At 46.2% G+C, this 13287-nt stretch overlaps 1 protein-coding gene across 1 annotated transcript; it reads left to right on the forward strand.

Moving 5' to 3' along the window:
• The first annotated feature begins 6060 nt into the window (after positions 1-6060).
• On the forward strand, positions 6061-12603 carry PSMD6 (proteasome 26S subunit, non-ATPase 6). The gene is made up of 8 exons (XM_071550320.1): positions 6061-6298; positions 7577-7782; positions 8326-8471; positions 9158-9377; positions 9485-9593; positions 10717-10885; positions 12079-12156; positions 12299-12603. Exons 1-8 carry the CDS (start codon positions 6154-6156, stop codon positions 12393-12395), a joined length of 1170 nt encoding a protein of 389 aa, XP_071406421.1. The 5' UTR covers positions 6061-6153; the 3' UTR covers positions 12396-12603.
• Positions 12604-13287: the final 684 nt, after the last annotated feature.

Genomic DNA, 13287 nt, shown 5'->3' on the forward strand with positions numbered 1-13287 from the left:
CTCTCAAGATTTCCTGAAGTAATAGTGTTAAATATATACAGCCCTAGGCAGCAGTTTGCCACCACCCTGCACTGCACCCAGGGCTGCCAGAGGTGTGAAGCAAAGGAAGAGGCTCCCCTGCTGTCCCACCCCTACCTGTCAGTTTGATTTCTCATGGCCATTAGATATTAATAGCTTTTCAGATCTCTAAATAATAACACAGTTTCATCCTCTCTTCCCAGGGTAATAAACTCACCTGACGTGGCTGTTTTTTGGAACACCCTGACTCTAACGCTGTAAAAGACTTAATTTGGTTGTGTTGTCATTCAAAACAAGGATTTCTTGATTTTAAAACCTGCAGGTAAATAAATGACACTAGTGGCTGTGAAACAGATACGTGGCTGATGACATGCAATTACCAGTAGGGAAAGGGTGACAAAAGAACATCAGGGAGGTCAAGAGATGCAGAAATCCCACTGCAGGGGCATTTTCTAGCTGTCCTTATGCTGGTGCCAGGGCTTGTGTAACACCAGCCAGCCCAGTGACCTGCACTAGCAGAGGGCTTGACCCTGTGCCTTTCATTCCTTGCTGATACAGACTGTAATTTCTGAGAGCCAGACTTCCAGAGACAACAGCCACATCTTATGCCAACAACAATTACCTATGAAAACAGGCAACTTCTAGGAGCTTACTTGGAAGAAATCAATGCCTGACACCTGTAGTTTTATACAGTGCAGCTGTGAGTATTGCTGTCAACACTTCCACTACTGAAGGATGAAGAATGAAGCCAGACTTGATTCAAGTGCCATCTTTTCCCAAGTTCAGTTAAACCAGCCCTGCAAATGAAACAAATGTATAAACCGTGAAGGTGCCTGAGGATGACAGCAAAGTATGAAAGCATAATTGGTATTGCTGAGGTGAGCCTGCAGCTCACAGCATGGTGGCTGTGCACAAAGAGCGCTTCCTTACAGCACGGACACACCAAACAGCTCCAGGACCCTTCATGCCTTCTGTGATTGGAATTAAAGTCACTCAGAACCAGTCCTGGGTCCTGCTGCAGATCCTGATCTGCTTGCAGAGGCTGGAGTGGTCCCTGTTTCTGAACCCCAGGAGAGCCAGATAGGGCCACAGGACCTCCTTGGACAGAAAGCAGAACACTCTGTGATCTGCTGCTGGAAAGTGACACTTACCCAGAGGTAATGGGAGCTTTTCCCTTTGAGGGCTGGCAGAGAGGAGCCCCCACACCCAGTGGGACTGGATGAACAGAGGGATACGTGAGGATGGCAGAGGGATAGGTGACAGACACAGACTCTTGCTCTGTTGATGGCACCTGCAAGCAAAACACTCAGATCCTGACACTGCCCTAAAGAGGTGTGTTATGCATCCCTGTCAAAAGCAAGTAAGTCCCTGGCTGGACACAGTGGCTTGGACACCAGGCACTGGATGGAGAAGGGAACAGTGCAGTTTGGGGTGGTCTGTCCCAGCTGTGCCCCTGCAGAAGGCTGGAGGTTCCCCAGTCTTTCGGTTTAATAAGTGATAGAGGGGTTTTACTTGGCACACTGAGAGGGAAAACAGCCCAGCAAAGCAAACACCCAGAAGACTGAGACGCGGCGCAGCTACTGCTCTGAAATACTGGCACCTTGTGGCAGCTCGGCCCCAGCCAGACACACTGCAGCCGGCTGTCCCACTGCACATTGGGGTGGCCTGGGCACGGCTCCAAGGACCAGGACACAACCAGGAACAACCTCACACGGGTGCATGGAAAGTCACCTTGCTCTGGGTAACATTTTGTAACAGCTATTAGTGGGAAGAAGTAGATCTGGAAATCTTTATTTGGGCTTCCAGCCCTGTTTGTGGCCTCCCACAGCTGCAAAAATGGTAGCAAGGAGGGTGGTATTACTTGGGGTGCCCATGGTCACCTGTGACTGTCTGGGGCACTGACCACACAAGATATGCCCAGTCAGGGCATAGGAACCTGTAAACGAACCTCTCTGTGTGCATGAGCATCACGAGGGGAGCGCAGTGTCTGTACTGTCTTCCACAATGCCCTGAGATGCGGAACCCTCTGCCATGAGGAGGAAAATCATGGTATCTATCCCTCTCAGAGAGCAACAATATCCCCTGGTTTAACAAGTGGATGGCAGACCTCTGCTCCCTGTGAGAGGAGTGCAGCCGTCAGCTGCACAACAGGCAGCACTGGCCTGTCAGCAGCAAATACCTCTGCATTTTGCTGGGTTTAAGCCTGACTGCATGACTAAAGGGGCTGACAAACCTGTCCTCCTCCAAAATCACCATTAGTCAGAGAAGACCTCGTTGGGTGCCCTGACTGCCACCAGAGCCACTCCTGAGGCTGGTGTGAGCAGGAAGGTGCAGAGGATTTGTGCTCTGCGGGTGCAGAGCCACAAGGAAGTTCTGAGGAACCCATGTGAACTGCAACAGGGACTGGCTTCTACTTCCAGCTGGATAACAAGGGTGTATTATGCCATGTAAACAACCTGCAGCACATCCATACTGTCACTCTTCAAGGAAGAGCATCATTAGAGTTACTGGGAGCCACCACAGGGATCCTCACAGCACTGACTCATCTTGTAGGGAAGGAAACAATAATTTGAGGTCCATTGTGCAGAAAAAAAGTTTAAAAAATTATTATTTGGATCCTTTGTAATGATGTAAAAGGCATGAGACTTACAGTCACCATAAGGCCTTATTTCTTCATATAAATATTTGAGATATAAATATTGTCTCTGAATTTTCTTTCATGTTTAGCTGTGAATGTGCATGTAGCCAGATCCTTTTCTCCCTGTTATTGCTGAAATATACATAAATATGAAAACATGGGCAAATATTTAGAGACAATAAATGCTGGGGGGGAGAGGGTTAATTAACTAGTGTTTCATATGGTTACAAACAAAAACACAACCTTTCAGCAGTAATGAAACACAAGAAATTAACAGCTCCATAACTCTTGTCACACCTAGCAACTTATTTGGGGGCCAATTAAAGAGTAGCAAATCCAGAAATGGGAGGATGAAGAAATTTTTTCTCCCACAGTACGTAATGAATCTGTGGCTTTTACTGCCATGATGAGCTGAGGATGCCAAAACCCAGTGGTGTTAACAGGGTGTGGGTGTTTCTACAGACGGTTAGAATGGCCAGAGATATAATGGCTATGAAAGACATGATTTTTGGAAGAGGGTAGAACTCCAGCTGTGGCTGCAAACCAATCTTTATTAGGGATTAGGAGAACAGCTACAGTGACAGCCAGGTTATCTACTTACAAGGGAGCTGCACATACTTCCCACCTTTCACCCAGTGCTGGAGGGACCATCTGCAATAACTGGATGTTGAAGCTGCTTCTTTTTTTTTTTTCTTCTATTTTTGTGAGCTAATCCCATCTCAGCTGCTCACACAAGTAACACTCACCCATGTGTGCAGTGCCTGAGAGTTTGGAAGATCAGCCTTTCTTAGCAGAAAAAACCCCAACCATCCTTTTCTTCCCAAACAAGGCATGCTAAAAATAAACAGCATTCCTCAGCTCCAGAGCACACTGACCAATGAATAGAGCTGGGGACAAGATTCAAAAGAAAAATATGCAAGAGGCCTAAAAGTGTCTGTCATAAATAAAACTAATTAATAGGTCTCTGAGCAAATGCAAAGGCCAACAGGCAAATAACATAAACACTGCTGCAAAAGATCTACGTGCCATTCTCTGCAAAGCATCAAAGCCATTCCTCATTGCACAATCGATGCAAAAGCAATTTCAAGTAAAAAAGAAAAAGAGAAGACAAAGGAAAAAAGTATTTCTAAAAAACTAAAGGAGCTGCCTGACTTAAAACACGGTTTCTCTTTTATTTTAAATTACTAGAACTACAAGCCAATGACTTAAACAAAGGGAAAAAATCAGAACCAATGCAAAAAATACTAGCACTTATCAAAAACCCAGCAGGCAACTGTTCCTTCCAGCAAACTTCTAAATAATTCACACTGAGAAGATACAGAAGCCAATCTTAGGAATACACAGTGCCAAAACAGCCGAGAGAACAATTTCTCTCATCACCCAGATGCAAAACACAACTCCAGAATAGAGGCACTGGCCAAAAGTGTTGTATTTAAATCTAAATTCCAGCAAATAAAACCAAAATGTGTCTGGAGGAGCCCAGCTGTGCAGCAAGCATGGTCCAGCCTGGGCTGGGTGGGATCCTGCATCCCACAGGATAGCCCTCGGCACCCAAAAATGCCCTTTACAGGAGCCAAGCAGAAGATGCCCCACCACCTGGCCACTTACACTGCAAAAACAGCAACTGTGGTTTGATCTTATTGCAAACTTCCAAGAGAAAACAGTGGCTGATACTCATAGCATTCTAAAAGATAAAAAAGGGCTTGACTTTGGGTATCACATGGGGGTGAACCTCAACAGCTCTGCACACAGGGACTCACAAAGACATATACAATGCTGTGCCCGAATGTCCCATCTATAAACCTTGGCACAGACAATTTGTGGGCAGCCCCTCGTGGGGATGGACAGCAGGGCAGGACCAGGGCAGATGGGGTGGAGTGACACATGGGAACCCCCTGACCTGCTACCACCCACCATCTCCTCCTCGAGGGAGGGGGCACTGCCAGGAACACACTCCAGCTCCTGCACCAGGGGGGTTTGATGTGTGGAGTCGGGAAAGGTATGGTTGGTTTCTGGGCTGCAAAAACACACAGCCAGGGCATGTCCAGCCTCTCATCCTCCACTACTCACAAATCCTTCTCTGTAGGGATGCTCTTGGTCCTTCATCCCCCAGCCTGTACTGATACCATGGGTTGCCCCAGCCCAGATACAGCACCTTGCACTTGGGCCTGTTAAACTGCCTGAGATTCCCATGCACCCACTTCTCGAGCCTGTCTGGGTCCCTCTGGATGGCCCTGTCCTTCAAGAGTGTCACTGCACCACTCAGCCTGGTGTCATCTGCAAATTCACTGAGGGTGCACTCGATCCCTCAAATCCTGTGCCAGGTACTCTGGGATATCAGGGACGTGGGAGTAGGTGGCCTATTGTGGACCCTTCCAGCCTGATCTATTCTGTGATTGTGTGATTTTGTGACTCTGATTCCATGATTTTGTGACTGTGATTCTGTGATTTTTTCAATTTGTGACTCTTGATTCTGTAATTCTGTGACTGTGTCTTTGTGACTCTTTGTGATCTTGTGACTCTGATTCTGTGACTGTGACTTTGTGATTTTGTGGCTTTTTCTTTCTGTGATTCTGTGGCTTTGACTGTGTTTCTGTGATTCTATGACTCTGTGACTGTGTGCCTCTGTAACTCTGTGACTGTGATTTTGTGACTCCATCTCTCTGTGTGTCTGTGATCCCATAATTTTGTGCCTCTTTCTGTGATTCGATGACTGCATTTCTGTGACTTTGTGACTGACTCTGATTTTGTGACTCTGTGTTTCTATGACTTTATAACTCCATCTCTCTGTGTTTCAGTGACTCTGATTTTGTTTCTGTTTCTGTTGATTCTGTGACTCTGCTTTTCTGTGACTTTGTGATTGTTTTATTGTGACTCTGTGACTCTGCCTCTGTGTCCCCCTATCCCCGTCTCTGTATCCCTATGTCCCCCTATCCCTGTCTCTCTGTATCCCTATCTCTGCATCCCTGTCCCCGTGTCCCTATCTCTCTATATCCCTGTCTCTCTGTATCCTTATGTCTGCATCCCTGTCCCCGTGTCCCTGTCTCTCTATATCCCTGTCCCCGTGTCCCTATCTCTCTATATCCCTGTCTCTCTGTATCACTGTCCCCGTATCCCTGTCTCTCTGTATCCTTATGTCTGCATCCCTGTTCCCGTGTCCCTGTCTCTCTATATCCCTGTCTCTCTGTATCACTGTCCCCGTATCCCTGTCTCTCTGTATCCTTATGTCTGCATCCCTGTTCCCGTGTCCCTGTCTCTCTATATCCCTGTCTCTCTGTATCCTTATGTCTGCATCCCTGTTCCCGTGTCCCTGTCTCTCTCTATCCCCGTGTCCGTCCCTTCCCCATCGCCCCCCCCCACCCGCGGGTCCTCCGGGCCGCCAGGGGGCGCTGCGGGGCGGAAGCGCGCGGGCTCTTCCGCCGGTCGCGGCTGAGTCACTGCCCGCGCCGCCCGCCCGGCCCCGCTCCCGTCCCGTCCTCTCCTGTCCCGCCGCCGCGATGCCGCTGGAGAACCTTGAGGAGGAGGGGCTGCCCAAGAACCCCGACCTCCGCATCGCTCAGCTCCGCTTCCTGCTCAGCCTGCGGCCCCGCGCGCCCGACCCCGCCGCGCGCGACGAGCTGATGGCGGCGGTGCGGCTGCACAGTGAGTGAGGGCCGGGGAGTGCGGGCCGGGGGCTGGCCCTGCTCAGGGAGTGAGGGCCGGGGGAGTGCGGGCCGGTGGGCTGCCCTGCCCAGGGAATGAGGGCCCGGGGGTGCGGGATCTGTCCCTGCTCTGGCAGTGAGGGCAGGGGGTGCGGGGTATGTTCCTGCACAGGGAGTGAGGGCCGGGGATCTGTCCCTTCTCAGTGAGTCAGTCCCTGCACAAGGAGTGAGGACTGGGGCATGCGGGGTCTGTCCCCGCTCTGTCAGTGAGGGCCGGGGGGTGCAGAGTATCTGTCGGTCTGTCCGGGTCCGGCTGTCTGTCTGTCCAGAGTCGGTGTGACCGTGTCTGGCCCCCGATCCCCGGGGCGGTGTGTCTGTGTGTGTACTCTCGGCTGTGTCACTGCCCCTGGACACGGACAGCCCCAGAGCAGCGGGCAGGGGTGAGTGGGACAGGAGGGCTCCTCCGCCCCTGCAGTGCCCTGACCTCGGCTCTCACCGCTGCTGGAGAAGTCGCGAGTTGAGTGCCGGGGTCTGCTGCGCTCACAGTGGGATAGACAGGATCGTGCAACATCCCGAGCTGGAAGTCCAACTCCTGGCCTTGCACAGGACAGCCTTAACAATCCCACTGTGTGCCTGAAGGCATTATCTAAATGCTTCTTGAGCTCTGTCAGGCTTTGGGTCATCACCACTTCCCTAGGGGGAAGCTCCAGTCTGACCACCCCCTGGGTGAAAAACCTTTTCCTGATACCCAGCCTAAACCTCACTGACACAGCTCCATGCCATTCCCTTAAGTCCTGTCACTGGTCACCACAGAGACGAGATCAGTGCCTGCCCCTCCTCTTCCCTTCACAAGGAAGTTTTAGACAACTTTGAGGTCTCCCCTCAGTCTCCTCCAGGCTGAACAGGCCTAGTGACCTCAGCTTCTCCTCATACAGCTTCCCCTCAAGGCCCTTCACCATCTTCATGTCCCTCTTTATATCATTCCTTTATTGCAGTGCCCAAAACTGTCCCCCAGACTCGAGGTGCGGCCATTCCAGCCCAGAGTAGGGAAAGTACAAATCGAAGAGGTGTAAAGGGCAGTGATGGAAAAGGGCCAGCAAAAAGAAGTGTGAGGGGCAAGGCCTGCAGAAACAAACCCTGGCTGTGCTGTGTCTGGGTTTAACAGGTACCTGGTTACAGGGAGGACGTCGCTGGCATCCACAATCCTGTTGTCCTTCTAGAAACACACGCACAGTCATTGCAGAAATTAACAGCAGAACCCCTCCTGCTTCTCTTTCAGACATGGCTCCCTACTACGAAGCCCTGTGCAAGTCTCTGGAGTGGCAGATGGACACGGATCTGCTGAACAAAATGAAAAAAGCCAATGAGGAGGAACTGAAACGCCTCGACAACGAATTAGAGGATGCAGAAAAGATCCTGGGGGAAAGCGAAATCCGGGATGCAATGATGGCCAAAGCTGAGTACTTGTGCAGGATTGGGGACAAGGTTGGTGATGGCAGAGGCTTTATGGACTGATAAAAACCACTGCATGGTAACCCTCTTAGCTGGGCAGGTCCCAGTGAGGGCTGGGGGACTTGCAGTGTCTTTTCTTACTGACACAACTCAGACATAGATGGCAGATAAAGGAGGCTGTTATTGAAATTTAAATTATCTAGAAAAGAAAACAGCCCTTGAAAAGAAAGTGTCTTTTTTCTTGACAGTGAAAAAGGTTATTTTCCGCATGCAGATATAATTTTTCACTTTCCTTGTGCTTTTAAAATTTTCTAAGCTATTTACATAGTGCAGCTGAATTTTGAGTTACAGAGTAGATTTTCATAGTCTTTGACTTTACAAGATACACAAGGATCAGCTCTTTTCACTTGATTTAAGCTTTGATTCTCCAAGACTATTCAGAATGCACAATATGATAGTTATGGGAAACTGGCAAAGTCAGAACCACCAGCAGAAGACACTGTTCTTACCACAGGCATTTTGTGAATGTTCTGGGTGTTTTTAACATTCTTACAGTAGAAAGTACTGTTTTGCCAGGAGGGAGCTCTGACTGCATTCCGCAAGACTTACGACAAAACCGTGGCACTGGGACATCGCCTGGATATCGTGTTCTATCTCCTAAGGATCGGCTTGTTTTACATGGATAACGACCTCATCACACGGAACATAGAAAAGGCAAAAAGGTACTGCTTGGGTTGTCTGAGTGCACTAAAGCACTTCTGAAACAAGCTGTGACAAAAGAAATGGAAGAAAAATACCTTTCTGTCCAGAAATGACTGGGACTGGTTGGGAGACAGTCACAGTGATGGGAGGGTGTTACCTTGCACTTCCTGGATTTTTTTTCTAAGGAGAAAGAGAAAAGGAAGGTTAATATTTTTGGCAGTATTTTCTAGCAGCCGGCTCAATTTGTATTTGTAGCCCACCCTCTGCTCCCACCTTGAGTGTGACTCAGCCTGTGCTCCTGCTCACAGCCACACTAATGTGTGTTAATATGATTCTTAAGAAGTGGCACCTTGTAGGGTTTTTTCATACTGCAGTTGGATAGCTTTGATTTGATCAGCAAAGGCAGTGGAAAGCTGTTGCCACAGCCAGGGCTGACAGTAATATTGACCTACACCCTCACAGAGATTGTTGCTGTAACTTTTCCTTTCAGCTTAAACTTGCACTGTGCAAAAGCTTCTGGCCTCTCCTGTCCCAAGGAAGCTTTTCTACGTGACAGGTGTACAGAGCCTGGGCTGTTTCAGTGTGCTGTAACATAAGCCAAGTTATTCTGTCTCTAATGTCATGGCATCAGTTGATTTGTGCTTGTTTCGTGTAACTTATGGCATGACACATTTACATAAGTAAATATTCTTTGTTCTGTTTCAAGTCTAATAGAAGAAGGAGGAGATTGGGACAGGAGAAACCGCCTCAAGGTTTACCAGGGCCTTTACTGTGTAGCAATTCGAGACTTCAAACAAGCAGCAGAGCTCTTCCTTGATACAGTTTCAACATTCACATCCTACGAACTGATGGATTACAAAACGTTTGTCACATACACAGTCTATGTCAGCATGATTGCCTTGGACAGGCCTGACCTCAGGGAGAAGGTGAGGAAAGAGGTGGAGACACCGGTGCAAACTGACAGAGCCTCTCCTTAACCTGTCCATCTCCAGGCTGGAAGTGGTGGGGGTTAAACACATCTGTTTGCTTTCAGGTTATTAAAGGGGCAGAGATCCTGGAAGCCTTGCACAGTTTGCCAGCTGTACGACAGTATCTCTTCTCTCTCTACGAATGCCGCTATGCAGCCTTTTTCCAGTCACTAGGTAAGGCTGGGTCTGTCCTGCAAAACCATTTCAGGTGTTGCAGTTATTTGTTTCAGATCATACACAACTTCTGTGGAGTAGCTCCAGTCAAGAACTAGAGCACATGCAGAAAAATAAACAATCCAGAGATTTTTTGTAACAGTGACCTAAAATTTCCTGCGTTGATTTTTCAAACAAAGAAAAATTTTGCATCCAGTGAGCCTTGTGAAGGGTCGTGTCTGATTAGGTGGAAAAGCATTTTGAAAATGGCAGTGGAACAATGTTTTACCTGAAAAGCAGGTCAGGAAAGCTTTAAAAGGTTTTATCTTCGAAAGAAGTTGCAGGACTTGTAGTCTGAAGGCCTGGAAATCTCAGCCTGTACATAGAAAGTTTTCAGTGTTGTTCCTGCTGGCTTTCTGCTCTGGTTTCTCTGGAAAAGGGTGACATCAAAGAAAAGGTTTTTAGAAAACTCTTGTTCTTGCCAGTTCTCAGACTGCTTGTTTTCCTACTCTGAGATTTAGAATACAAGAAAATAAGATATTTAGAGAGAACAAGAAAGAACCCTTTATTTTGTGGGAGACAAGGTCTGATGAGGCTGAATTAGGGGACAGCATTTTCCTGTTGGTGGCCTCATCCCTGGCAGGGAACTGAATCCATCAGGTTAAAAAGTCACTTCAATGCCTGGAAATCCTTGGGCTTATTTAAGAGCTAGTAGCAGTAAGTTCATGTTATTTTCTTGCACAGCTTTGGGTAACAATGTTCTTTCAAGTAGCTACATACCCAGTTGTGCTTGTTTCCCAGCTCCGAGGGTCGGCAAATCCAGATGGTGCTTTCAGCGAGGTGATCCCGCTCACTCCTGAAAGGGGGATTCTCTGCTGCTTCACAGGCTGTCATTAGCTCTGCCACGATATTGTCTGCATGTTATTACTGATACAAATTATACAGAACTGATACAAATTATACAGATTTACCTTAGAGTAAAATCCCTTTCATATCCTGAGGAGTGCAAGAATACAACATAGTTAAGGTCATGCCTACTACTTATTAACTGGTGCTATATGTTTTATTGACACAATTGATATTTTGCATTTCTTAGACATCACTGACCTGTTTTTACATTTTTCCTCTTCTTTTTTCTTTCCAGCTATTGTAGAGCAGGAGATGAAGAAGGACTGGCTGTTTGCCCCTCACTATCGGTACTACGTGCGGGAGATGAGGATCCACGCGTACAGCCAGCTCCTGGAGTCCTACCGCTCCCTGACCTTGGGATACATGGCAGAAGCCTTTGGAGTCAGTGTAGAATTCATAGATCAGTAAGTTCTTTGGCTTTTTAAATTCATAAAGATCTCACTTTATACCTTTTAAATATTTATGACGATCTCATTATGAATAAAGATTTTTGTTCTACTTTGATTATAAATGTGGCAAGTTATGTTTTGGAGCAGGATGGGAAACTAGTATTAATTACTTTGTTCTTTATACTGCTATGTTAATTGACCTCTGTAATGGTTTGACTATTATGTGCTATGAAACTTCAGATTTTAGAGGATGACTTTAGTTCACAGCTGTGCAAAAACTGAGCTGTTACAGCTCTGGGGATTCACACATTTCATGTACCCTGCCAGTCTCTCTCTCTAGTTTTGCTTGCTTTCTGGTACATGGAGAAGTGCTGATGTTTTTCACTGAAATCATACCCTGCAGTCTCAGTTTGCAATTCTTTTCTAGTATAAAACCAACAGATTTAGATTGTGATAAGAACTAAGTGGTGAAGTGAGAAATTGACTTTTACTTTATGTACATGAAGCACTTGGTTTCAAATGCCTTCACAAGACTCATTCTTGTTTCAGAGAGGTTTCAGATATTCTAATATAGAAAACTGTTACAGAAAGGTGAAACTGCTTGAGATATTCAGAAATTAATAGGTATTTCAAGAGAAACCAAATACCCATCAATTCAAAGGTAAATGTTTTTAAGTCATACTAATAATTCTTAGGCTTCCCAGTAATTTGTTACAAGTTGTAACTTGTCTTACTGTTGAGCATGGGAATATTTTCTCCTACTGCAGGTGCTGTAGAACACCAACTGATAAGGCAAATAATAAAATAAGCATTTAAAAATAAGTTTAAAAACTATTGAGAGACCTTTCTAATGAATTGACTGGCTTGAAAATATTTACCAACAGGTGCACTGTGGGGCTGCTGCCTTTGGATTTGAGGAGTAGTTAATGCCAAGCTCAGTGATCAGTTTCACTAACTCAAGTACCACAGTGTGGCCTGAGAAGAAAGTACTCAGGTTTTGTGTTGAGGTCACTAGAATGATTATTCTTTTGTGCAATGTCCAAGCTTTTATAATAATTGGAGGATACTTAAAATACCTAATGAAAATCCATAGGCTGCTGCTGACAGCAGTGTGGTGACACTGTTGTCTTGTAGCACCAGTTTCAGTGCTGTTGGGTCAACAAGTCCTTGGTGAAACATGATATAACCAACTTTTTTTCTTCATTTAGGGAACTTTCAAGATTTATTGCAGCTGGGCGATTGCACTGCAAAATAGACAAAGTAAATGAGATTGTAGAAACCAACAGGTATGTAACAATTCCTAGAAGTTGTTTTTGACAGCCCAATTGAATTCTGTACATTTTGAGGACATTTACTACAGAAGTGTTTAGTGCCTTGGTGTAACATATTCTTACTTCTAACCCTTTTTTTCCCCCCTATAATTCCTAGGCCCGATAGCAAGAATTGGCAGTACCAAGAAACCATCAAGAAAGGAGATTTGCTGCTAAACAGAATTCAGAAACTTTCCAGAGTAATTAATATGTAATTTTTTTAATGCAAGGGAATGCAAAATTTAGATGTTTAAAACATTTTGGAAGTATCCTATAAATATATTGTATAACTTGGTATACTGTAGGGAAAAAATAACTAGCAGGAGAGGTAGTGTTTTTACTTTCCACTTCATTATGTACACACTGTTCTGTTCGGGTGTACGGAACCCAGTCCATTTATTAAATGTATTATACCATTGGTGATCTCTTGTAATACACTTTGTTCCTTTCCTTGCCTGTGTATACAGTGTTCAATATTGAATAGCAAATCAGGGTCACAACCTGGGGACAGAGAGAACTCATGGCCATTTTTATGCTTGCTTTTTTAAAACTTTTGTATTGGAATCAAAGGTGAAAAGAATCAGTTGTGTAATAGGAAAGTAGCCAAAAATTTTAGTAAAGATTGTGGACTGTCCAAACAGGACAGACTTGCAATGAGGGGATTACAGCTTAAGGGAGAAGGAATAAGGGTACAAGTGATTGGGGTGAAGCAACAATATAACCACAGAAACTGTGTAGACTAAAACTTTGGGAACATCTTTATCTGAAGTAGCCTCTCCCTTAAAACTACCTTTTCATTTGCTGTTGAAAAGGAAGTCAGCATGTGAGCAAAGCATTAATTACATTTGTAATTCCTGCCTGGGTTAGATTTGCAGAGGTCAGAGCAATGGCAGGAGCTGTGGAGAGACTCCTGCAGTGTGACATAACTGATCAACTACCGCAGAGGTTACGATTCTTCCTTCACAGCTGCTGAGGAATGAATGTCTCTCAGCTGCTGCCAGGCTGATGACACGTGGGCTCTGGCCATGGCAGAGCCTACGGCAGCAGCTGTTTGCCCTGCTGGCCTGCCTGGAAGGGTTTTTTCCTTCCTCCTAAAGACAGTGTGTG

Source organism: Pithys albifrons, chromosome 3 (assembly GCF_047495875.1).
Source record: "Pithys albifrons albifrons isolate INPA30051 chromosome 3, PitAlb_v1, whole genome shotgun sequence".
Lineage (NCBI taxonomy): Eukaryota > Metazoa > Chordata > Aves > Passeriformes > Thamnophilidae > Pithys > Pithys albifrons.